We start from the raw sequence: 26,658 nt of genomic DNA, 5'->3' as shown, positions 1-26,658 counted from the left end.
GCCACGGGACTGGAAAAGGTCAGTTTTCATTCCAATCCCAAAGAAAGGAAATGCCAAAGAATGTTCAAACTACCACACAATTGCACTCATCTCACATGCTAGCAAAATAATGCTTAAAATTCTCCAAGCCAGGCTTTAACAGTACGTGAACTGAGAACTTCCAGATGTTCAAGCTGGATTTAGAAAAGGCAGAGGAACCAGAGATCAAATTGCCAACATCTGTTGGATCATCAAAAAAGCAAGAGAGTTCCAGAAAAACAGCTACTTCTGCTTTATTGACTATGCCAAAGCCTTTGAATATGTGAATCACAACAAACTATGGAAAATTCTTCAAGAGATAGGAAATACCAGACTACCTGACCTGCCTCTTGAGAAATCTGTATGCAGGTCAAGAAGCAACAGTTAGAAATGGACATGGAACAATAGACTGGGTTCCAAATCGGAAAAGGAGTATGTCAAGGCTGTATATTGCCACTCTGCTTTTTTAGCTTATATGCAGAGTACATCACACGAAATGCCGGGCTGGATGAAGCACAATCTGGAATCAAGATTGCCGGGAGAAATATCAATTACCTCATATACGCAGATGACACCACCCTTATGGCAGAAAGCTAAGGACTAAAGAGCCTCTTGACGGAAGTGAAAGACGAGAGTGAAAACGTTGGCTTAAAACTCAATATTCAGAAAACTAAGACCATGGCATCTGGTCCCATCACTTCATGGCAAATAGATGGGATGGAAACAGTGACAGACTTTATTTTGGGGGGGCTCCAAAATCACTGCAAATGGTGACTGTAGGCATGAAATTAAAAGACTCTTGTTTCTTGGAAGAAGAGCTATGACCAACCTAGACAGCATATTAAAAAGCAGAAACATTACTTTGCCAACAAAGGTCTGTCTAGTCAAAGCTATGGTTTTTCCAGTAGTCATGTATGGATGTGAGAGTTGGACTACAAAGAAAGCTGAGTGCAGAAGAATTGATGCTTTTGAACTGTGGTGTTGGAGAGACTCTTGAGAGTCCCTTGGACTGCCAGGAAATCAAACCAGTCAATCCTAAAGGAAATCAGTCCTGAATATTCATTGGAAGGACTGATGCTGAAGCTGAAACTGCAAAACTTTGGCCACCTGATGCAAAGAACTGACTCATTGAAAAAGACCCTAATGCTGGGAAAGATTGAGGGCAGGAGGAGAAGGGGACAACAGAGGATGAAATGGTCAGATAGCATCACCAACTCTATGGACATGAGTTTGAGCAAGGTCCAGGAGTTGGTGATGGACAGGGAGGCCTGGTGTACTGAAGTCCTTGGGGTTGCAAAGAGTTGGATGCAACTGAGCGACTGAACTGATGGATCAACTGTGTACTATGAAATGCATGAGAAAGGCAAAACACATTTTATTGCAAATGTGATAATACATATTAGAAGAGGTAAATGCAACCATTGCATTGAAATTTGCAACTGGAATCATTAAAGCTGAAGAACAATACAGGATTTCTTTCTTATACTGAAAAAAGTTGGGGAGAACCTCACATTAATTACCCACAGCCAGTTAGTGAACTTCGTTCTCGGGGAAAGCACTTGCTATATACAGTGATGTTAAATAATGTATCAGAGAGAATGAGATTTTGCTTAACAAAAGGACATTTTTAAAGTTTTTTAAAATTTTTTATTGCAGTATAGTTGATGTTCAATGTCATATAAGTCACAATACAGTGATTCACAATTTTTAAAAGTATGTTCCATTTATAGTTATTAAGGATATTTTGACTAAAAGTTAAAGGTTTGAGAAATCTAGGATACTGACTGAAAGACAGACAGAATACCATGCTTGGTTGTTTTTCACAAATAACCCTTAGTGGAAATAAATTCCCAATTTTTTCTTTTTCCCCATTTGAGCGCCGTGCTGCTCAGCCAGTCTGACGGTAACTCAGGTCACTCAGTCAGTAATCAACGTGAGCTGGACTGTTGGGACTGGGGCCCTAACCTATGTGACGGTTCTGCAGTCATACAAGGGACAGTCAAAGTGTCACACCCATCAAAACCACTGCCTCCTGGGATGCATCACATGCGGCGTCAATTACACAGTGGCAGTAAAAGCAGTTAGTGCCACTGGGTTGACTGCGGACTGCGCCTACCAAAGTTACTCCTCTAGTAAGTGAAATCTAGACTCTAGTTCTAGAGCATCAACAAGGACCTTGACTATTATAGATCCAGACATAAGCCCTTCCATCTCATTTAAAAGCATGCTGCATCTCCTCCACCAAGCTTGCATGATAAATTCAGATTACTTTCTAAAATGTTTGCAATTTTCCTCTTGATTCAGAACCTCAAAGCTTCGGAGGCTTTTGTTGGTGCATGCTAAGTCACTTCAGTTGTGCCTGACCCTTTGCGACCCCCTGGACTATAGCCTGCCAGGTTTCTCTGTCCATGGGACTGTAGCCCTGTATCCCACCAGGCTCCTCTTTCCATGGGATTCTCCAGGCAAGAATCCTGGAGTGGGTTGCCATTTCCTCCAGGGATCTTCCCAACCCAGGGATCAAATCTGTGTCTCTTGTCTCCTGCATTGATGGGTGGGTTCTTTACCACTAGCACCACCTGGGAAACCCTTTTGGTAGTTGGTGAATGAACTCCCTGATAACAAGGTTCAAGTGGACTTTCTCTGAAAGAAGGCTTGGTTTTTATATGATCTAGCTACGTGCAGCACAGAGTAACTCAGTCTGGCCAAGTTTTCAGAAAGCATTTAGATCACATATTCTATTTGGCTTGAATTTTTTGTTTCTCAATATTATTGCGCTACTACCTCTCTCTTCTAAACCACTCCAGCTTCTCCTATGATATCTTATTTTAACAGGCTTCAAGAGCAAGTATTGCATTTTGTTCTTCACAAAGACCAATTAGGGAATGTCAGGAGAAGTAAGGAGTGGTACAGGGTTAACAAATAAGATTTCACTGGTATGATTCTAGTCCACTACAGTGGCTGTTTAGAGCACTGTTTCAGGAAAAAAAAAAAAAAAACTCTCAAGATTAATGGGATGCCTCTCAGGCTTAATGGGAGCATGAGTACCGCAACCAGTTAGCTGCATCTGTTCTGAGGCATGAGGTGGGAGAGTTGAAATGTAATTTTCATAGGACTTCCCTGGATGTCCAGTGGTTAAGACTTTATGCTTCCACTACAAGGGGCTCAGGTTTGATCCTTGGTTGGGGAACTAAGATCCCATAAGTCTTTCAACAACAAAAAAAAGAAATAAATTAATTAAAAAATAAAATTTTGGCATCCCAAAGGTAGTAGAGTGAGTCTTCAACTTAGGAGTCTAAAGATATGGCTTCTTAAACTGTCCTGCCTTATCTTATTCCCTGATTCTATTTCCTCCTTGGTAAGAGAAATAGGAATGATTATGGTGTGAAAGCATTTAAAACCTGCTGCATGCTATGTGCTAAGTTGCTTTGTTTGCATTTATTAGTCACTCAGTCATGTCCATGGAGAAGGCAATGGCACCCCACTCCAGTATTCTTGCCTGGAAAATCCCAAGGACAGGGGAGCCTGGTGGGCTGCCGTCTATGGGGTCGCACAGAATCAGACACGACTGAAGCAACTCAGCAGCAGCAGTCATGACGGACTGTTTGCGACCCCAAGAACTGTAGCCTGCCAGGCTTCTCTGTCCATGGGATTCTCCAGGGAAGAATACTGGAGTGGTCACTTCAGTTGTATCCAATTCTTTGCAACCCCATGGACTGTAGCCTGCCAGGCTCCTCTGTCCATGGAATTCACCAGGCAAGAATACTGGAGGGGTAACCATTCCCTTTTCCAGGGGATTATCCCAACCCAGGGATTGAATCCAGATCTTCTGCATTGCAGGCAGATTGTTTACTATCTGAGCCACCAGGGAAGCCCAGAACACATATGTAATCTGCTTTATAATTTCTTTCATTAGAGTTGCTGCCTAAGTTCTCACCTTGATATCTAGTTCTGGAAATACGGTCCACTGCTTACCCTCACACCTAAAAACCTTTTTTTTTTAAAGAATGAATCAAAGGAAACTAATTATCTGTAATACTTATTATACAATAACATCTTTATTTTGTTTACTGAGGAATCCACCATTTGACACCTAATGTGTGGCCTGCTCAAGGTATTCAGTAAAGGAAAAAGGGAAAGTACCCAGTCAGCTAGCACAGATGAAGTGTGGACCAGCAACAAGGATCATGTTACTCAGCTCAGCAAAATTTAGGTCTTTTCAACTAAAGCTGAATGCAGTTAATTATATCTAAATTGAATCCCACTAAAATCATTATGGGCTTTCCCAGTGGCTCAGTGGTAAAGAATCTGCCTGCAATGCAAGAGAGTTGCAGGTGACACAGGTCAATCCCCAGGTTGGGAAGATCCCCTGGAGCAGGAAATGGCAACCCACTCCAGTATTTTTGCTTGGAAAATCCCACGGAGAGATGAGCCTGGTGCGCTACAGTCCATGGGGTTGCAAAGAGTCAAACATGACTTAGTGACTAAGCAACAACAACAAAAATCATATTATGGGTACTATGGGTAGGATGTTATGAAGGATCTTGACAAGGATTCTGTGTATTTGACTCATACAGTTTGAGTCATATACCCTTCATATCTGCCAAGTACTTGGACTCACCATTGCTGTCTATTGAAAACTCATGCCCCACCTCACCCTCACACATGGATCTCTAATCATGTGGCCCAGTACAGAAGGAACTTGATACCCCCTCAAATCTTGCTCTAATCGGTTGTCATTTACAGCAGGACACTTACGCTGTTTCCCATAGTAGCAGAGGCTAGGTTTGTGGTGGTGGTGGAATAGTGATGTGTTTGTTTTATCCTTCAGGTGCCTGCTGCCCTTTAGGGGTGAAATTATACAGGCTGGGCCCTAATGGCATCCGGATCCACTGGCAGGCCTCCAGGGGCTCTGCCAATTACAGCACCGACCTCTATGGTTCCAAAGGCACTTTCACATGTGCCCCAAGCGCTGGCCTCAGCTTCTGTGATATTACCGAGATACCCTGCGGGGATGTGTATACCGTGATGGTGTCACCAGTTGCTGAGACAGGACTGAAGCTTACTTTCTGTCCAAAAAAAATATATTCAGGTAGAGAAAGTTATGACCCTTTATTTAAAACTAACCCTTGACTCAATCTGTGAATGAAGGCTAACAGCAATCACACTTGGCTATGTAGGAAGATCAAAAAGGGCATGACATTTCTACATCCTACAGGCAGATTCTGGCAACAGGGGACCCCAAGCTCCTTTGGAATTGTGATGCTTTGTTATAATTTGATTTGGAGGTACTCCTTTCATCCCTCTCCCTCTCTTCAGAAAAAGGACCAAATGCTTGCTTAAACAGTAAAATGGATTTAACCCAATTTTCTGCTTTGAGATTTGAAGATAGGTTTTATTCATGGTTAGAGGTAATGACAGACAACATGGAATATTTGAAATTAAGAGACTTGAACCTTTATTTGCACAGATTCAGACTTATGATTGAGGGAGAGTTGGAGGATCAGAGAAAAACAAATTTATAAATCATAAGCTAGGTTTGGAAATACGAGTGGGCAGACAGTCTGTGATCACAAAACATGACTGTCAGCAACTGCCATTTCAACAGAGCTGATGGAAAAAGACGAGCAATTCTGCTCTGTATTCCAGCACCTTCTGCTACCTTGCCCAGGGCATTGTCATATTTTTTTCATATATTTATAAAATAAAGAGATGATGAGGTCCTATAACTCTGCAGGGGAATGCGGGGAGAGTAATAAATGTTGGCTTAGAAAGCTTTACTAGTAACCAGAATCTAAAATTTCCAGTTATGTGTAGGTGACAAGAAGGTTCAAGACGGCTCCTGGTGATGGAACAAGGCCAGTTCCTCTTCGGGGGTGTTCTCACTATCCTTGGCTGTCATGCTCTGATTCCTTGCTTTTTCATTATCTTGTCCAGAGGACAAGCTGGCCCAAAGCATGGTCCTATGAGAAGGGACAGGAGTAGGTTGTTGGATTGAAGATGAGCTCTGAGGAAGCAGAGCCTACAGGTCAATAATGATACTTCATTGTATTTGCATAATGCCTCAAAATTTACCAAGTGTTTTCACATTCAATATTTCACTGAATGCTCAAATAACTCTATAAGGTAGGTTCAACAGATTTTATTTTCTCCAATTTATAAATGAGAAAACTGAGATTCAAAGGCTCCCAAATCTCTATCTATAACCCTTCTCTTCTTCTGATCTCTAAATCCATATTCAAACATGTTATCTCTACTTAGAGATATACCTCAGGCATTTCAATTCCTCAAGACCAAAAGGAACTTCTGATCCCATGCAGTTTCTGATCTCCCATCATCCTTGTTTCAGGTTTTCAGCCTGAAAACCCTGGCGTCAGCTTCCCCTCTCCCTCACCTTCCATATCTAAATAGTCTCCAAGCTCTGTTCTTTTCACTCCATGATGGTCTCTAAATCCAACTTCTTCTCTTCATTCCTACAGCTACTTCAGTACTTCAGGGTCTCACTACCTCTCCCCTATACTATTACACCAGTCCTATCCTCCTGCCCTCTTACCAGTCTTCATGCTATCACTAGAGTTATTATTCCAGGACACGGACCCAACTGTATTTCTTTCACGCTACAAAATTCTCAGAAGTTTTCCATTGCTCCATAGGATAAAATACAGTCCTCTGAGCATGGCATTTAACATCCCTTACAATCTGTCCCTCTTCTATCTTTCTACACCTGTACTAACAGAAGTTTAATGTAAGTCTGAAAATTTAAAATTTTCTAGTAGCCACATTAAAAACATAAAAAGAAATAGGCAAAATTAATTTGCATATATTTTTGTTAATCCAATATATCCACAATATTCTAATTTTCCACATGGAATCAATATAAAAAATTTGTATTTTGTCCATAGTAAGTCTTCAAAATCTTGTGTGTGTTTGTTTAACACAGCACATATCAGTTTAGACCAGCCACATTTGGAGTGCTCATAGCTACATATGGTGAGTGGCTACTCTATTGGACAGTACAGTTCTCGGCTCATTCCCCAACATCCTACTGAGAAGACTCTATTCGCTAGTCCTATGGAGTCATTCACACCCCTCTGCCCTTACCACACACGCATACTATGCCACGTCGTGCTTCTGGGCTAACGCAGCACTCCTCGCTTTGCCTGGAATTCTGCCCCTCCCCCAACCAAGGGAACTCCACCAACCCAAACCCCCCCTCCTCTGTGAAGTCTTCTCCAGTTCTCATAGGCTGAGTTCATCTCTCTCTTTCCCTTATAACTCCACAGCACACATTATTGGCACCACACCATATTTCTGTGAGTTGAATGTCTGTAATTTCTGCTAAATGGCAATCTCTTAGACTCTCAGTACTTTGCATATAACTGTTGCCCTATATATTTTGTTAAAAAAAAAAAAAAGAATGAATAAGAGTTTATGTGTTTCTCTATGATAATATAGCCAGTAAGTGAGTGAGTGAAGTCTTTTATTCTTCTCCTAATTCATACTCACAATTTAACTTTTAGAGAGACACTCTCTCTGATGGTTTGTTAGTTGGAACTCTGATATCCTTTGGTGGGGTGCCATCTCAAGCCTATAGTCTTTGCCCTTTAGTAAGGGTTGGGTGTACAGACTCAGGTTAGGGAATCGATCTTTGCTCTGGCTCCTTGATAAAAACCATGCATTTGGGGGAAGATTGTTGGTTTTGTTTTTTGTTTTTCTTTCCCCAATATCAGTGATGCCTTAATCTTATAATTAGGATGATATTGTAAATGATAACAATGATTAATATTTTTTGAGTGTAGTGTGCTAGCCACTATTCTAAGGGCTTTATGTGCATTAGCTTGACTGATACTTAAAACAACCCTATGAGGTTGGCATTCTTATTCTTGCCACCTAACAAAGTGAAGCACAGAAAAGTGAAATGACTTATCCAAGTTAACAGTGTTAGCAGGTGTCTCCTTCTCTTATTACACAAGTTTGTTCTTATTCATTCTTCACTCACTTCCTATTATTCTTTCTTAAATTGTATCTCAAATACATCAATGAATCTGTTTTAAACACTTGTGTTTTTATTTATTACAGTAACCTGCTCTGGAAGTACACTTGGAATGGGTAAGTCATTTTTCTCATTGATAAACTAGAAAGAAATTTTTTCTTGCTCTTTCAGTTCAGTTTGGTCGCTCAGTCATGTCTGACTCTTTGCAACCCCATGGACTGCAGCACGCTAGGCTTCCCTCTTCATCAACAACTCCCACAGCTTATTCAAACTCATGTCCATTGAGTCATTGATGCCATCCAACCATCTCATCCTCTGTCGTCCCCTTCTCCTCCAGCCTTCAATCATTCCCAGCATCAGGGTCTTTTCAAATGAGTCACTTCTTCACATCAGGTGGCCAAAGTACTGCAGTTTCAGCTTCAGCATCAGTCCTTCCAATGAATATTCAGGACTGATTTCCCTTAGGAATGACTGGTTGGATTCCCTTGCTGTCCAAGGGACTCTCAAGAGTCTTCTCCAACACCACAGTACAAAAGCATCAATTCTTTGGCGCTCAGCTTTCTTCATAGTCCAACTCTCACATCCATATATGACTACTGGAAAAACCATAGCTTTGACTAGATGAACCTTTGTCAGCAAAGTAATGTCTCTGCATTTTAATATGCGGTGTAGGTTGGCCATAGCTTTTTTTCCAAGGAGCAAGTGTCTTAATTTCATGGCTGCAGTCACCGTCTGCAGTGATTTGGAGCCCAAGAAAATAAAGTCTCAAACTGCTTCCATTGTTTCCCCATCTATTTGCCATGAAGTGATGGGACAAGATGCCATGATCTTAAGTTTTCTGAATGTTGAGTTTTAAGCCAACTTCTTCACTCTCCTTTTTGCCTTCCATCAAGGGGCTCTTTAGTTCTTCTTCACTTTCTGCCATAAGTGTGGTTATTGATAGCTCTCCCAGCAATCCTGATTCAAGACTGTGCTTCATCCAGTCCAGCAGTTCACATGATGTACTCTGCATATAAGTTAAATAAGCAGGCTGACAATATACAGCCTTGATGTACTCCTTTCCTGATTTGGAACCAGTCTGCTGTTCCATGTCCATTTCTAACTGTTGCTTCTTGACCTGCATACAGATTTCTCAGGAGGCAGGTCAAGTGGTCTGGTATCCCCATCTCTTTCAGAATTTTCCACAGTTTGTTGTGATCCACACAGTCAAAGGCTTTGGCATAGTCAATAAAGCAGAAGTAGATGTTTTTCTGGAACTCTCTTGCTTTTTTGATGATCCAACAGATGTTGGTAATTTGATCTCTGGTTCCTCTGCCTTTTCTAAATCCAGCTTGAACACCTGGAAGTTCACCGTCCAAGTACTGTTGAAGCCTGGCTTGGAGAATTTTGAGCATTACTTTACTAGCGTGTGAGATGCGTGCAATTGTGTGGTAGTTTGAGCATTCTTTGGCATTTCCTTTCTTTGGGATTGGAATGAAAACTGACCTTTTTCAGTCCTGTGGCCACTGTTGAGTTTTCCAAATTTGCTGGCATATCGAGTGCAGCACTTTCACAGCATCATCTTTTAGGATTTGAAATAGGTCAATTGGAACTCCATCACCTCCATTAGCTTTGTTCATAGTGATGCTTCCTAAGGCCCACCTGACTTTGCATTACAGGATGTCTGGCTGTAGGTGAGTGATCACACCATCGTGATTATCTGGGTCATAAAGATCTTTTTTGTATAGTTCTATGTATTCTTGTCACCGCTTCTTAATATCTTCTGCTTCTGTTAGGTCCATACCATTTCTGTCCTTTATTGAGCCCATCTTTGCATGAAATGTTCCCTTGGTATCTCTAATTTTCTTGAAGAGATCGCTAATCTTTCCCATTCTATTGCTTTCCTCTATTTCCTTGCATTGATCACTGAGGAAGTCTTTCCTATCTCTCCCTGCTATTCTTTGGAACTCTGCATTTAAATGGGTATATCTTTCCTTTTCTCCTTTGCCTTTCACTTCTCTTCCTTTCTCAGCTATTTGTAAGGCCTCCTCAGACAACCATTTTGCCTTTTTGCATTTCTTTTTCTTGGAGATGTCTTGATCGCTGCCTCCTGTACAATGTCATGAACCTCTATCCATAGTTCTTCAGGCATTCTGTCTATCAGATCTAATCTCTTGAATCTATTTGCCACTTCCACTGTATATTCATAAGGGATTATTTAAGTAATTATTTAGGTCTAGTGGTTTTCCCTACTTTATTTAAGTCTAAATGGTCTAATGTTTTCCCCTACTTTCTTTAATTTAAGTCTGAATTTGTCAATCAGATGTTCATGATCTGAGCCACAGTCAGCTCCCAGTCTTGTTTTTACTGACTGTATAGTGCTTCTCCATCTTTGGTTGCAAAGAATATAATCAATCCAGATACTGACCATCTGGAGATGTCCATGTGTAGAGTCTTCTTTTGTGCTATTGGAAGAAGGTATTTGTTATGACCAGTGCATTCTCTTGGTAAAACTCGATTAGCCTTTGCCCTGCTTCATTCTGTACTCCAAGGCCAAACTTGCCTGTTACTCCAGGTATTTCTTGACTTCCTACTTTTGCATTCCAGTCCCCTATAATGAAAAGGACATCTGTTTTAGGCTTCAGTTCTAGAAGGCCTTATAGGACTTCATAAAACCATTCAGCTTCTTTGGCATTAGTGGTTGGGGCATAGACTTGGATTACTGTGGCATTGAATGGTTTGCCTCAGAAACGAAAAGAGATCCTTCTGTTGTTTTTGAGATTGCACCCAAATACTGCATTTCAGACTCTTTTGTTGACTATGATGGCTACTCCATTTCTTCTAAGGGATTCTTGCCCATAGTAGTAGATATAATGGTCTTCTGGATTAAATTCACCCATTTCAGTCCATTTTACTTCACTGATTCCTTAAATGTCGATGTTCACTCTACTCATCTCCTGTTTGATCACTTCCAATTTGCCTTGATTCATGGACCTAACATTCCAGGTTCCTATGCAATATTGCTCTTTACAGCATCAGACTTTACTTCCATCACCAGTCACATCCACAACTGGGTGCTGTTTTTGCTTTGGCTCCGCCTCTTCATTCTTCATTGTTGTTCTTTAGGGTGACTTAATGAAGTCAGAATCAAAGCTGACTCTTCAATTATAGAGGCAAATGCTTCCTTTCTGTGGTTTAAGGGGTCCCTGCTCTCCTCTTGCATAACTCTTTCTCCTCTCTTACATTGCCTCCCCTCAGATTCCACCAGTGGAGAGGAACTCCACTGGATTCTGAAATTATTTCAGTCTTCCAGGGTCCCACAGGAAAATAAAAATATGCTTCAGAGAAGCAACTGATTCATGCCTCACTTGAGAGAGTGGTTCCTAGCCCTGCTGTACATTGTGTCACCCAGAGAGCTTAAAAGTAATCGATTTGTTGTTGATTTTCAGTCAGTAAGTCGTGTCCGACTCTTTGCGACCCCATGGACTGTAGCCCACCAGGCTCTTCTGTCCATGGGATTTCCCAGGCAAGATTACTGGAGTGGGTAGTCATTCCCTTCTCCAGGATCTTCCTGGAAATCTTCTCGACCCAGGGATCAAACCCAGATCTCCTACATTGCTGGAAGATTCTTTACCATCTGAGCCATCAGGGAAAGGCTTCTTAGGTGATTGTAAGGTGTAGCCACGGCTGAGAACTGCTGCTTTAGAGCAGAGCTTCTCAAAGCTTATTGTGCATAGAAATCACCTGGGGCCTTATTAAAGCAGATTCTGATTTGGTAGGTGTAGGAAAGATGTAAGACTTTGCACTTCTAACAAGGTCCAGGTGATGCTGGTAACGCTGATGCTGCTGGTCTGACCACACTTCTGGCAGTCAGGTGTTAGAATCTGTTAACGGCCTGCAGAGTCCTTAGATGCCTGCTTCCAGTTTGCATGGGTGGACATGGCCAGCAGAGGTAAACGGGTGCTGAAAGGGCATCTGGAGTAAAGGTAACCCTCACTGCCACTCAGATGTGCTCGGGACTGATCCCATCTAGGCTATTCTGGGGGCCCCATGGGGGCTACTCTTGGCCTGGGGCTGTGGAGATGATCACAGAGCTGTGTGTGCTGACCCCGTGAATAGCATGTGGTGCTTCAAGAGGAATCTTTGCTACCATCTTCTAGGAGGATTGCTTGATTTGAGGCCTTGGGAATACACCTAGGGAATATTATAAAACCCAAAATACAGACCGGACACGTAAACACACACAACACACACACACAGTCAGACATGGCTGACTTCAGAGGATTTAAGAGAAAATGAAGCCTTCCTGTGAGCAAACCCCACTGGATAGCCTTCCAGCCCGGGCCAGCTCCCTTCCAACACTTCCTTCCACCGGTAGGACACATGCTTCTCTTTGCTGCCAGTTCTCTGTTTCCTCTCCCAGTCCATTTCTTCTCTGAGCGCAGAAGACACATGTTTTCTAATTCTTGCCCCACCTGGTGGTGCTGTCTAGATAACTAAGTCATGTCCAACTCTTTGCGACCCCATGGACTGTAGGTAGCCCACCAGGCTCCTCTGTCCATGGGATTTCCTGGACAAGAATATTGGAGTGGATTGCCATTCCCTTCTCCAGGGGATCTTACCAACCCAGGGACTGAACCTGCATCTCTTGCATTGGCAGGAGGATTCTTTACTGCTGAGGCACTGGGGGAGCCCCACCAGCAGTTCTGAAATAAGAATAATCCCTATTAATTTTAAAGGGTTTCTATTTCCAGTGATTACAGGGAAACAGACCTGGCTTATTAAAAATAAATTCTGAGGAAAGTTCTAAATTATAATTACTTGAAAAAAACTCCCAAAGTACTAATGCCCATAAGCTCTGGTCTTCAGTAAAATGTACATGGGCCTGAGTCTGCATTCTTGGAACATCTTTCCAGTATTATGGCGGTTTTAATTCAATATTTCTCCTGAGCCCCAGAGGGATAGTAGAAATCCTTGGGGATCCCTAGGAGGTGAAGAGTGGTATATTATATATTGGTCTTCCCTAAGATTTTGTTAAAGAGATGATACTTTTTAAAAAATGCTTGAAAACCGCCATTCTTAGACCTTGCTATTTGAGATCACCAGAAACCTTGTTCAAAATGTATAATTTTAGGCCCCACACAGAGTTTACTAAATCCCCAGGTGATTCACATGCATATTAAAGTTTGCAGGTTACTGGTTAGGTAGTAGTGCTCAAACTTTGGTGTATATCAAACTCTCTTGGAGAGCTAGCAAAGGCTGTAGGGACCCATGCCTGCTGAAGTGGGCCCCTGTGTTTCTATCAGGTTCCCACGTGATTCTGACACTCTCCAAGTTTGAGAAACACTGCTCTAGGTCACTGCTGTCCACTTCCAATGTCCCTCTGGGCTGGCCTTGATTATTACTTCTCCTTTCTTAGCGAGTTTCAGTCTTCAACCTGAAGAGATCTGACCTTTTCTTTAAGAGATTGTTGTAGAAATTCTGCAAGACTCTCAAAAATGATTATTTGGGGGTCTCTACATCATACAGAATTCACTGTATTAAGGGAGAAATTCTAAACTGCTGTCCAATTCCAGCATTTCTTCTCTCTATACACAGGACTAGTCAGAGTAGGTCCCTAGCTGGCATGGGGCCTCTAGATACACTAAGGGAAACCTTGGGAATCTTGTTGGTCTAAGGCTTTGGTCTTACTTAACTCTTGGATTATCCTAAAGCTTTTCAACAGCATGAATGGATTTTTTAAGAGACAGATCTGGGTTCAAATCCTGCCACTGTCCCTTTCCCTTAGGTAAGGTGCTTCAATTCTAAGTACAGGTTTCCTCATCTGAAAATTGGAACAAACTTCTCATAAGATGTTATGAAGATTAAAGGAGATATAAATTGTTAGACCCAATGACAGACTCAAAGTAGGCTCAGTAAATAAAAGTCTTGGGGGTGGAGGGGAAAGTCCTTTGTCTTGGGTCAGTAGTCTGAGCTCCAAGAGACTCTTGGGGAGGATTCATTTCACAAAGCAGGAGAGAGAACATCCTGGTTAGTTAGAACCTGATGGTCAGTTTCTTCTTGCCCTTTGAACGGTTCAGTTTATCTTACTTTTCTGCTTACTTGCTGGGAAGTGCTGCAAAAATAGCATTTCAAATCGAAACGCTAATCTGAACCTCAGTGACATCTGAGGGCTTTTTAACTTAAGAAAATGTCTGCATACTAATGCATTTTGTGGCTTCCTCCCTTCCTTGCCTTTTTAGTGATTTACAGAGGGAAGAGAAATGTGGAATGACACAGTAAACCACGGATAAAAACAGAGACTTGACTAGTAAGTAATTTAAATTGAAATGTTATAATTCAAAGGCAAAGTGTTATTTTTTTTTTGCTTTAAAAATTTCTTCCCATATCTTTTGCAGAGGTTCCTTAATTGTTAGTGTGATTAGAGCTGGAAAAGGTCTATTAGAATACAAAATTCCTCTAGGCTAGGACAAGCTCCTTTGGCCTTTAGAAGAACTGCTCTGACTCTACTTCCTGAGTTCAAGGTCAGGTGTGTCCTCAATGGCAAGGAGTTCAAGATCTGCTGCAGAGAAGACTCAGGGGAGAAATTAATCCAGAAAGTCTTGTGGAAGGCTGCCAGAATGAGCCAGCACACGGGGAAAGTCCTGGAGATGTGAAAGGTCTGCATAGCAGAAATTCTTGGAGATTTCTTACACCCAGACATAGTACATACAACACACCCACTTCATAAGTGATTTAACGACCCAGCACTTGCCATGCAGCTCTCTAGCCATTCAAGAGTTGGAAGCATCCACTCCCAGAGAAGTCAAAATCAAGCCACCACACATTGACTGCACTCATCCAGAACAAAACTCGACAAGGACTTCGGCTGAGGTTGGATAGCAGCAGCTGCCAGGGCCACCTGTAGGAAATAACACCCTCATCTAAAGTTAGGAGGAAGCCGACCCACTTGCAGGCTTTCCCAAGCGAAAGAAAGCATCATGTGTTGACACCTCTGTGTGAGTGTCTGGGAAAGCAGAGTTGCTAGCCTGTTACTGGAATGACTGTAGTCATGCTTTTGAATGAGCAAAGACTTCAGATGGAGGGATACTCAGAGCCAGAGCCCCAAACTGTGGCAGACTGACATATATGCATCTTTGGAGGGAAGGACCATTGATCTTGTTGGCTCTATTCCTCACTCCCACTGTAATTTTTTTTTTTTTTTTTCCGAGAGAAAAGGCAATGATAACTCTGTTGTACCTAAAAAAAAAATTGTGCTTTGAGTGCCAGAAACCTTATTAAAAGATAGTGGAAGCTGGACTTGTGTAACACACGTAACTAAAGTGTTTGCTCCCCAGAAGCCTAGCTGTGGAACTAAGACTGTCTGTAGTTAGGAACAACCATGGAACTCTGCCCAGAGGGAATTGGAGCATGGAATTAGGCTTGAGGTACACTGGGAGGGAACAGCAAACTTCCCTTTCTGTGTATGCTTTCCCTTTCTGTGTGAGACTGAGATACAAATGTGCCACTGATGAGATACTCAAGAGCATTTGCACTTGAAAAGAAGGCAAGTCAAAGAACTTAGATTCCAGAAAAGTAGAAATCACTGAGTCAGACAGTACACACAGAAGAGGACTGAATTTAGTTCACTTTTGTTCCTAAGCACTAGTGGGTGAACAGGAGTCGGACTAGGTGCCTTGACATCAGCTGGGGAGCTCATTATTTAATACAGACTTCCTGGTATCATCCCCTGGAGATTCTAACTCAGCAGGTTTGGGACCAGACCTGGGAATCTATACTTTTAACAAACTCACAAAGTGTTTCTGCCTGGTGGCCAACTTTGGGAACCTTAAAAGACTTGCATTGGCCCCATTCTTCCTTGAAGCAAAATTTCAGCAATGGGAAGCTAAAACATGTTAAAAGATAAACTGAGGCATGTTAAAAATTTTAAGAGTTTATTTGAGAAAAATTGAATTCAGCAGCACCAAAACTGAGATGATTAAGAATACTGACAGGAGCAGGGGGCAGGGGTTGGTGGGAGGGGGAGACTTCTACTGAAAAGAGGTGGAAGCAAAGCAAGGATATTATTTGACTGGCTATAAAACCAATAGCTATGTAGCTATAGTGGTTGTCTTATTTGGGAAATCCTAGTTGGCTATTTGTGATCAGTTGTCCTTAGATTTTGATTTCTTAACATTGAGACTTAGGTTTTGGTTTGTTCACAAAGGTGGCTAAGGTATTACAGCCACCTCAATCTAATGGCCTCCTTGTTCAATTAATTTAACAGAAGCTAGAGGGCTGTGGCATGTGACAAAAGATTGGTGACGAGATCTGGAGGGTTCAGAGGGTGCGTGCCCTGTGAGGGGACCATGAATGAACTGGGACAGTGTTCCAGGTTGTGGTTCAGAGCCCATGGCAGGCTGTGTGCTGAGCCCAGTCTCTGGCAGTGTGTGCCCTCTGATAAGAGTTGTGTCCATGGCTGACTGGAACAGGCAAAGAGCCGAGGGCAAAAGCCAAATGGAAGGCCAGGATCCCTGGTCCCAGGACACTAGGGGGCTGCTGGGACCAGTGCACTCATACCCTACAAATATCAGAATACAGAAAAAATGAAATGGCTGTCTACTTAGCTAGGCATCTAATTCTGGGCTGCTTTGGTCAGAATTCCACAGAAGACAATGTGATCCATATTGGGTGAATGTAAAACCAAAACATGGATGTCACACATACTACATGCTTTTAAGTGCTTTTCCTATACTCATTCTCATAACAACTTTCTGAGCTAAATGATAATATTCCTTTATATATATAACAAAAATGAGACACAGAAAGGTCAAGGAATTCATCCATGTTGTCACAGCTAACCAGTTGAAACACAGATTATCAGGGGGCCAAGTATGTATGTAGCATTGATCAGACCTGCTAATCTATGATATTTTTATGGAAAATATCTATCTGGGTTATCATGATTAATTGATAAATTATTAGAGAAGAAGACCTGGATATAGGATGGTGAGTGAGTGATCTGCCTTAACTCAAGAGCTTTTACATTCAGTCTCAATTATTTCAACTGTGTATCTGCTCTACAAATTATGCAATGCAGATTTTTCATCTCTGATTAGCATTGGTGGATTCTGTCTTCCACTCTGCTATATCCTGTTCAGGGAATTCAAATTTTTCGTTCAATCTGTTTAGGTAAACCAACTAGAGGAGACTAGAGAGACAGCTCAAAGAGGTTATGTGAAACTAGGAGGGCAAGTGAGGTTAGGCAACGTAGTATGATGAAAAAGCCAGTGGTTTGGGAGCCATCTTGAGGTCTTATGTAATTTAATGTCTCCCTCTGAATCTCAGTTTTTGCATCTGTAAAATTGCTATAAAGATTATCATCTTGTTGGGTTGTTGTGAGGTTTGAGATAGTATACTCACCTTCAACATATAAATGCAATGACACTGAAGTGTTTCAAGTCATGCTACTAATAAGAGGCCAATCCAGGGTTTGTGGACACATATCTACATGCTCCTAATGCCCACATTTGCTCCATGCATTGCCACTTTGGAATCTGGCCTTCAGGAGCATGAATCACAGCTACACCCCATGTGACCCAAGTCAAACTTCCAACCCAGAAGGTCCTTTCTGTGTTACCCTTGGCACGTGGTCATTCTTCTCAAGACACTTTCACCCACCTCATTCCTCTGTCTTGGTTTGACTCTTGAGGACAAGGAGCTTCATTTTAGAAGTGTGAGTCTGTAACATGTCTTTTTTTTTTTTTTTTTTATGGCTGGGGGCTCAACCCTGCTATACAGAGCAGAATCTGATTTAAAATTGAAAAGGTAGAGAAATATAATATATGCATTTGTTTAAAATTTTGAGCAGCTAAGTCTATTTAAAGTAGATTTCAAAGAGGCCAGAGCCCCAGCGCCCAGTTAAGTCTATAATGGAAAGTCATTCATGCCATAGGTTTTTACTTGAACCCATTTTATGGTTGTTTTTATTCTTCATTTTCCTTCTCCTAAAGAGCAAAAATTGCAAGTCATCTCACAGCCTGCCCTATCTGTGTAACTCAAACGTTATTCTCCTTCCCACTGCACCACTCCTGTGCATCCTTGGCAAGTTATTTAGTTTCACTAAGCCTCAGGTTCCTTGACTGTGAGGACTGCTTTGAGGATCAGTGAGATAATTCATTTAGCATGTTGCCTAGCATATACTACATCCACAGTAAATGTTAGCCAGTATTATTACTTGTAGTAACTAACCATTTCCACTTTCCTATGTGACCAACTCGAAATAAGACCATTTGTTCTTTGCAAATCAGTGTGAGAAAGTCTGCTTTTTGCTAGTGTATGTGCTGTTTATGTTACAGTTGAGGGTCTCAGAAACTAAACTGCTTTAATTCATGATTGATAACTTGTTTGTTGTTGGTCTCAGGGCTTGTGGGATTTTAGTTCCGCGGATGAGTGATTGAACCCACCCACTCATCAGTGAAAATGCTGGAATCCTAAGCACTGAACCTCCAGGGAATTCCCCTATGATTGATTACCTTGATTTCAAGTCTCAAAATGCCCATCTCAAGAAACAGATCTCTGCCTAAACTTTCTCTAAGTCTGAGCTCAGATCATCTCCTTTGTGAATCAGCAATAATTCCCCTCTTTTAAATCAAAAGCACTGATAGTCCCTTCCACATGAATTAATGTTTGTTGACTAAGTATTGTTTTATTGGTTCATTTATGTATATTGTCATCATTATGGCATTCACTATTTCCACCAATATTTGACTGCCTTCAAGCATGCCAGGAACTGAGCTATCTAATTAGATTTTTCTTCAGAAGTGGGTCTCTCCTTTCTTTGCCTTGCCTCAACGTCCTACACAGTTCTGGGCACAGTGGGCTGCACCTCATGGTTCTACATAATTATTATGTCCTTGAAAAGTGAATAAACTTTTTGGAGGCTAAATTTTCTATTCGGTAGCTGACTGAGTTAAGTCTATTATAAATCGCTTCTCAAAGTGAAGAATTCTTTTGTAAACCGAAGAACCCCTCTCTCTTTCATGAATCCTATGCGTGAATTCGAGTTTCTTAGGCGGTGTTAGCTCACAATCCATTGGTACGGTTTCACTTTCTGACATCTCAGGACGTCGAGATTCGGCTGAGAGCTTCCCGCTAGGGGGTGCGCAATTGCCCACGGAGAATTCACCCACACTGCGCAGCCTCAGTCCGGGGTTGGGCGGGAATCCCATAAGAAGCTCGTGACGTTACTTGTGGGCGTGACCCGTGGGTGTGGGCGGGGCTGTCCCCGCAGCGAAGGGCGGGGCCCTGCAGAACTCCCTCTCTCAGTGAAGTAGGTTGTGAGTGGGAGGCGGTGGCTGCTCCTCCACAGCGTTTGGGAAGATGGCGCCGCCGGTGACGGAAAGGGGGCTGAAGAGCGTCGTGTGGCAGAGTGAGTTCGGTGGGGCAGAGGCTGAGAAAGGGAAGGCCAGCATGCCGTGGCTCCGGGCCCTGCTTTCCTGCCCCAGACCAGCAGTATCTTGGAGAGCCGTGGTGGGCACTTGTTGCTTTGGCTCCCAGGTCCCTGTTAGGATTTCTTCCTGCTTTTCCTGTTAGGATTTCTTCCTCTTTCCTTCCCAGCCCTCTGGCGTTCTGGCGGCGCCAGAGATGGGCTGGGAGAGGGAGGACGAGGCCTGAATGCCGGCGTCCGCCGCCCTCTGGGCTCTGCTCGGCCGGGCCCTGACAGCGACGTCCCGTCCTAGATGAGCGGCCCCCGGCCCAGCTTTTCCGCCCGGGGCCCCTGCGCGGATCTCGGCCGCATTCCCGCCTGGGCCCCACCAGTAGGCGATGTCTCTCCACCCGAGACAATCTGAGCACTGTGTTCCTTTATCCCGTCCCCCCGCGTCTCCCCACACTTGAGTTTCCGAAGACTGCGTATTCTGCTCATTCGTCTTAGTATCCGGGAGAATTTTACACCTGTACTTTACCATGCCTGTCCTTTAAAAAAAAAAAGACCCTTCTTTCTTTCTAGAAGAACCCACTTTCTCAAGAGTTCTTGAGAAGGGACCACGGGAATGAGTGTATCTCGGGGCAAAGTTGCACCTTCACCTCTTTCTTTACACTCTCGGAGCCACTCCTTTCATCTAGGGCTTCACCACTTACTGGTGACTGATTCTCTGCCATTCTGCCGTGTCGTCTACAACTTTCGTAAATACCACTCCAAACCTGTGTCCGCGACCTTAGAGAGAGAATGACACCGCCGGACAGGAAGAACCATCATTGTTTGGCCTTGCTGGGTTCAAAGTAATTATGGTCCAGTAGTGGAAAGGGGTATAACATCTAATTAGTATTTCTGGTTCTGGCTTGTTGAGCAAGGAACAGAAATAATGACTGAGTTAATAAAATTCTGGGGGTTATAGAGTTTCTTGTGTAAAATTAAAACTCCAAATCGATAGCTGTCATATTCCTTAACGTATCAGGTACTAGAAACAAGTGTATAAATAGGGGGAAAAAAGTTATAACTTTTTTTTAAATTGGATAATTATAAGATTTGGAGAAGGAAATGGCAACCCACTTCTGTATTCTTGCCTGGAGAATTCCATGGACAGTCCATGGGGTCGCAGAGATTCAGATACAACTGAGTGACTTACACACAATTATAAGGTTACCATTTTGTTTTTCAAAATTTATATGGGTCACTTTTAAGATTTGATAATGTTTTAAAATCACAATTGTATTTAAATATATATATATATATGAAAATAGGTAATGAATCGTGTTGTATAAATAATTTCCAAGATGGTCCTTAACATCAGCATTTGTCAGGAAAGAAAAGGTTAATGTTACTAACATTAGTGTTGATAGCATGGAAACTAGGCAAGAGGGAGTGTTTACAGATAACAAAATTTCCATCTTGTGCTGTTAACTTGAGGTAGCAGGATATAAACATGGAGTGTAAGATAAAGAAGAGAGGACGATGAACGGAAGAAAAGTGTTATAAGGATTCAAAAAAATAGTTTTTGAAATTGTAGTGTACACAGGAAAGTGAAAGTGAAGTCGCTCAGTCATGTCCGACTCTTTGCGACGCCATAGACTGTAGCCTACCAGGCTCCTCTGTCCATGGGGTTTTCCAGGCAAAAGTACTGGAGTGGGTTGCCATTTCCTTCTCCAAGGGCTCTTCCCAACCCAGGGCTCAAACCTGGGTCTCCTGCATTGTAGACAGATGCTTTACCGTCTGAGCCACCAGGGAAGTCCTGTGTAGGACATAACTAAAAGGATAATATTCATTCAACATTTAGTGAGTAGAGAAGTGGGAGCCCCTGAATTCTGTTAGCTAAAGAAGATGGAGTCTGAAAGAAATGAGGAAATCTCTTCAGAGGTAGGAGAATCATATTTGACTGGGAAAAGGTTTTGCTAGGCTTAGGGTAGTATCGGAGAAGGCAGTGGCACCCCACTCCAGTACTCTTGCCTGGAAAACCCCATGGATGGAGGAGCCTGGTAGGTTGCAGTCCATGCGGTGGCTAAGAGTCGGGCACGACTGAGCGACTTCACTTTCACTTTTCACTTTCATGCATTGGAGAAGGAAATGGCAACCCACTCCAGTGTTCTTGCCTGGAGAATCCCAGGGACAGGGGAGCCTGGTGGGCTGCCGTCTATGGGGTCGCACAGAGTCGGACACGACTGAAGCGACTTAGCAGCAGCAGTAGCAGTAGCAGGGTAGTACAGTTTGATGAGGGTATAAAGAAAAGTAACTTTCAATTTACCTGCAAAGTAGGAAGAAGGGAATTAATATTTTTTCAACATTACTCTGTGCCAGGCACTATTCTTTACAAACATTATGACTTAATAAGAATTATCTCTTTAACAGATGTTAAAGCTAATATACCTATTATCATAGCAGCATTATTCTAAATACGCAAAAAGTCAGAACAGCCCAAATGCCCATCAACTGGTGAATGGATTAATAACATGTGGTATGTCCATATAATGGAATATTATAGGGCAATAAGAAGGAAGTACTGATACATGCTACAGTATTGATGATCCTTGGAAAAACTATGCCAAATGAAAAGAAGCCAGGCGTAAAGAACCATATGACTCCAATCATATTAAATGTCCAGAATAGGCAAATATATAGAGATTAGTAGAAAGTAGATTTGTGGTTGCTTATGTCTGGGAGGCTGGGGAGATGTGGGAATTATGGCTAAGGAACTGGGTTTCCTTTTGAAGTAATGAGATGTTCTAAAATTGATTACAGTGATAAGCATACAGCTCTGAATATACTGAAAGCCATTTAATTGTATACTTTGGATGAGTTATATGATATGTAAATCATAATAAAGCCATTTTTTTAAAAAACCTTATACATCTGTTAAATATAGACTTAGTATTCCAATCCAGATCTTTTTGGCTGCAGAGTTTCTGTGTGACCTATGACTTTCTATAATGTTTAAACCTCAGTTCAGAGCCTTATTTTTTGCCCAGTCTGTTTCAGTAGCCTATATGAGCCTCCAAGCCTTGTTCTTTCTCACTCCAGTTCATCTGACCAGACTGGTTTTCCTGTAATAGTATTGAGCTATGATCATGCTTAAAAAGACCTGCAGAGAGATACCCTGCACTTGTGCCTAAAGATCTTTTCAGACACTTAGTCTGCATTTGAAGATTTATAACCTGCTTCAGCCTACTTTGTTATCAACTTTTCCTAATATAATACTGATGTTTGGCTAGTCCGTCCTGTTGACTCTTGTCAAAATCTTCTGCCTCCACATCTTGATGCCAGTTCTTCTGTCTAGAATGCTCCTCTTACTCCTATTCTTCAACTATCCAAGTTAGCCAGCCTTCAAGTCTCAGCACAAATGGGGCAATTACCTCCATAGCAGCTTCTCATTTTAATCCCGTGTCTCATATTTCTGTAGCATGTGTGGTTTATACTTTGCAAATGGTGCCTGATGTGACTCTCTTAATAAGCTTCTTGAAGGCAGGTCCATTATTGTGTCTTCTAGAGATTTAAATTCCAAACAGTCCCTGGGAGAATGAAATGGGTAATAATGCTTATTAAAAGTAAAATGTTGGGTGGCGATGGGGTGGGAAGGGGGGACCTCCCTGGTGTCCAGTGGTTAAGAATCAGCCTTACAATTCCAGGGATGGCAGTTCAGTCCCAGAACTAAGTTCCCACATGCTGGGGAGCAACTAAGCCCATGTGCCGCAACTAAGACCTAATGAAGCTGAGTAAATAAATATTTTTAAAAAGTAAACAGGAAAAAAAGTGAACAGATCAGTTCTGTAATGCCCCCCAATTTATTCAGTAAATATTGAATTCCTATGGGAATACAGCAATAGAAAGGAGATAAGTTCCCTGTCTTCCTGAAATCTTCTATTCAAGTGGTGAATAATAGAAAATAAGTGTGTAAACAAAGAATAAATGTGGTTATTTCAGTCCTTGATATCTATATATAGAAAGAGGCTGCTCTGGATAGGTAGGTCAGGAAAGGATTCTCGTTTCAGTTCAGACACTCAGTCATGTCTGACTCTTTGCAACCCTGTGGACTGCAGCACGCCAGGCTTCCTTGTCCATCACCAACTCCGGAGCTTGCTCAAACTCATGTCCATCAAGTCAGTGATGCCATCCAACCATCTCATCCTCTGTGGTCTCCTCCTCCTCCTGCCTTCAGTCTTTCCCCAGCTTCAGGGTCTTCTAACAAGTCAGTTCTTCACATCAGGTGGCCAAAGTATTGGAGCTTCAGCTTCAGCATCAGTCCTTCCAATGAATATTCAGGACTGATTTCCTTTAGGATGGACTGCCTGGATCTCCTTGCAGTCCAAGGGATTCTCAAGAGTCTTCTCCAACACCACAGTACAAAAGCATCAATTCTTCGGCGCTCAGCCTTCTTTGTAGTCCAACTCTCACATCCATACATGACTACTGGAAAAACCGTAGCTTTGACTGGATGGACCTTTGTCAGCAAAGTAATGTCTCTGGCTTTTTAATATGTGGTCTAGGTTGGCCATAGCTTTTCTTCCAAGGAGCAAGTGTCTTAATTTCATGGCTGCAGTCACCATCTGCAGTGATTTTAGAGCCCAAAAGAATAATGTCAGTCACTGTTTCCATTGTTTTCCCATGTATTTGCCATGAAGTGATGGGAGCAGATGCCATGATCTTAGTTTTTTGAATGTTGAGTTTTAAGCCAGCTTTTTCACTCTCTTCTTTCACCTTTATCAAGAGGCTCTTTAGTTCCTCTTTGCTTTTGGCCATAAGGGTGGTGTCATCTGTATCTCTGAGGTTATTGATATTTCTCCCTATAATCTTGATTCCAGCTTGTGCTTCATCCAGACTGGCATTTCATGTGATGTACTCTGCATAGAAGTTAAGTAAGCAGGGTGACAATATAGAGCCTTTACGTATTCCTTTCTCAATTTGGAACTAGTCCATTGTTCCATGTCTGCTGCTAACTGTTGCCCCTTTATTTGCATACAGATTTCTAAGGAGGCAGGTCAGGTGGTCTGGTATTCCCATCTGTTTAAGAATTTTCCACGATTTGTTGTGATCCACACAGTCAAAGGCTTTAGTGTAGTCAATGAAGCAGAAGTAGATGTTTTTCTGGAACTCTCTTGCTTTTTCTTATGATCTGGTGGATGTTGATAATTTGATATCTGGTTCCTCTGCCTTTTCTAAATCCAGCTTGAACATCTGGAAGTTCTCAGTTTACGTACAGTTGAAGCCTAGTTTGGAGAATTTTGAGCGTTACTTTCCTAGCATGTGAGGTAAATATAGTTGTGTGGTAGTTTGAACATTCCTTGGCATTTCCTTTCTTTGGGATTGGAATGAAATCTGACCTTTTCCAATCCTGTAGCCACTGCTGAGTTTTCCAAATTTGCTGGCATATTGAGTGCAGCACTTTCACAGCATCATCTTTTAGGATTTTAAATAGGTCAACTGGAATTCCATTACCTCCACTAGCTTTGTTCATAGTGATGCTTCCTAAGGCCCGCTTGACTTCACATTCCAGGATGTCTGGCTCTAGGTGAGTGATCACACCATCATGATTATCTGGGTCATGAAGCTCTTTTTTGTATAGTTTTTCTGTGTATTCGTGCCTTCTCTTCTTAATATCTTCTGCTTCTGTTAGGTCTCTACCATTTCTGTCCTTTATTGTGCCCATCTTTGCATGAAATGTTCCCTTAGTATCTTTAATTTTCTTGAAGAGATCTCTAGTCTTTCCCATTCTGTTGTTTTCCTTTATTTCTTTGCATTGGTCACTTAGGAAGACTTTCTAATTTCTCCTTGCTATTCTTCGGAACTCTGCATTCAGATGAATATATCTTTCCTTTTCTCCTTTGCCTTTCACTTCTCTTTTCTCAGCTTTTTGCAAAGCCTCCTCAGACAACTGTTTTGCCTTTTTGCATTTCTTTTCTTGGGTATGGTTTTGATCACCACCTCCTGTACAGTGTCGCGAACCTCCGTCCATAGTTCTTCAAGTGCTCTATCTATCAGATCTAATCCCTTGAATCTATTTGTCACTTCTGCCGTATAATTGTAAGGGATTTGATTTTGGTCATACCTGAATGGTCTAGAGGGCTTCCCTTGTGGCTCAGCTGGTAAAGAATCTGCCTGCAATGCAGGAGTCCTGGGTTCGATCCTTGGGTTGGGAATATCCTCTGGAGAAGGGAAAGGCTACCCACTCCAGTATTCTGGCCTGGAGAATTCCATGGAGGAGTCCATGGGGTGGCAAAGAGTCAGACACAACTCAGTGACTTTCACTTTCACTTTCATTTTTGATGGTCTAGTGGTTTTCCCTATCTTCAATTTAAGTCTGAATTTTGCAGTCAGGAGTTCATGATCTGAGCCACAGTCAGCTCCCAGTCTTGATTTTGCTGACTGTATAGAGCTTCTCCATCTTTAGCTGCAAAGAATATAGTCAGTCTGATTTAGGTATTGACTATCTGGTGATATCTGTGTGTAGAGTTGTCTCTTTCTGTTGTTGGAAGAGGGTGTTTGTTATGACCAGTACATTCTCTTGGCAAAAGTCTCTTAGCCTTTGCCCTATTTCTCTGAGTAGGTAACATTTGAGCTGAGACCTAAAACATGAGAAGGAATCAGCCTTTAGGCACTACATTAAAACCCCTTTTAAAAATTTAATGTTTCGAGTGCAAAGGGCTGCATTTATTTACAAAATTAATTCCTGTACATAATATCAGTAAAAATTTATAGTGCTTGGTATTGCTCATTTGCTATTTTTTGCTGTAGGGGAGTCGTAGCAAAGCTGTCACTGATAAAAGATTTTAAATAAAAATTTGATGTAGTTTATTTGAAAAACACAGCAGAACGATAGTAACTAAATATAGTAATTAAGTAAAGCAAGTTGAAGTCACTTACAATATTTTATTTTTCCTTATTCACTACAGCCTATTATAAACAATAGTCTAATGTCTATAATTTACCTTGTATATTTTAGAGGAAATGTTAGAGAATGTGAAATTTGAAAAATTACAGATCAAAGTAATTTGTTTACAAATTAAAATTGACACCTTAAATTACAAGCTTTTTGCTTTTCATGTTTTTCTTCTAGTCCTTATATACCTTCAGATATATTATTTATTACTGGTCATTTTGTTGCTTCCTTTTTTAAAATGCTTAACATTGACATAACTTTTTCTTCATCCTTCATAATCTTTGTAATTAGTATTTTTAATCATTCTTAAATACCTTGATGTGG

General features: G+C 41.8%; 2 protein-coding genes across 3 annotated transcripts in view; both read left to right on the top strand.

Annotated features, from left to right (window-relative positions):
- FNDC7 (fibronectin type III domain containing 7) overlaps positions 1-15,286 on the top strand; it is a 33,318-nt gene extending 18,032 nt beyond the window's left edge. Inside the window, exons 9-13 of the mRNA XM_006052146.3 lie at positions 1,896-2,150; positions 4,847-5,107; positions 8,095-8,124; positions 14,230-14,297; positions 14,386-15,286. Of these exons, the coding sequence (XP_006052208.3) occupies positions 1,896-2,150; positions 4,847-5,107; positions 8,095-8,124; positions 14,230-14,261 (578 nt within the window). The 3' untranslated portion in view covers positions 14,262-14,297; positions 14,386-15,286. The remainder of the gene's footprint in view (positions 1-1,895; positions 2,151-4,846; positions 5,108-8,094; positions 8,125-14,229; positions 14,298-14,385) is intronic.
- Positions 15,287-19,240: 3,954 nt separating this feature from the next.
- The window catches only part of STXBP3 (syntaxin binding protein 3), a 50,897-nt gene continuing 43,479 nt past the window's right edge, over positions 19,241-26,658 (top strand). The window contains exon 1 of one of the 2 annotated variants that reach the window (XM_006052147.4): positions 19,241-19,397. In XM_006052147.4, coding sequence (XP_006052209.1) covers positions 19,349-19,397 — 49 coding nt within the window. In that variant the 5' untranslated portion in view covers positions 19,241-19,348. The remainder of the gene's footprint in view (positions 19,398-26,658) is intronic. The other variant, XM_006052148.4, reaches the window with a different exon arrangement.

Source organism: Bubalus bubalis, chromosome 6 (assembly GCF_019923935.1).
Source record: "Bubalus bubalis isolate 160015118507 breed Murrah chromosome 6, NDDB_SH_1, whole genome shotgun sequence".
In the NCBI taxonomy this organism is placed as follows: domain Eukaryota; kingdom Metazoa; phylum Chordata; class Mammalia; order Artiodactyla; family Bovidae; genus Bubalus; species Bubalus bubalis.
Note: the sequence above shows the minus strand (reverse complement) of the source record. Positions and strands in the feature narration are given on the sequence as shown.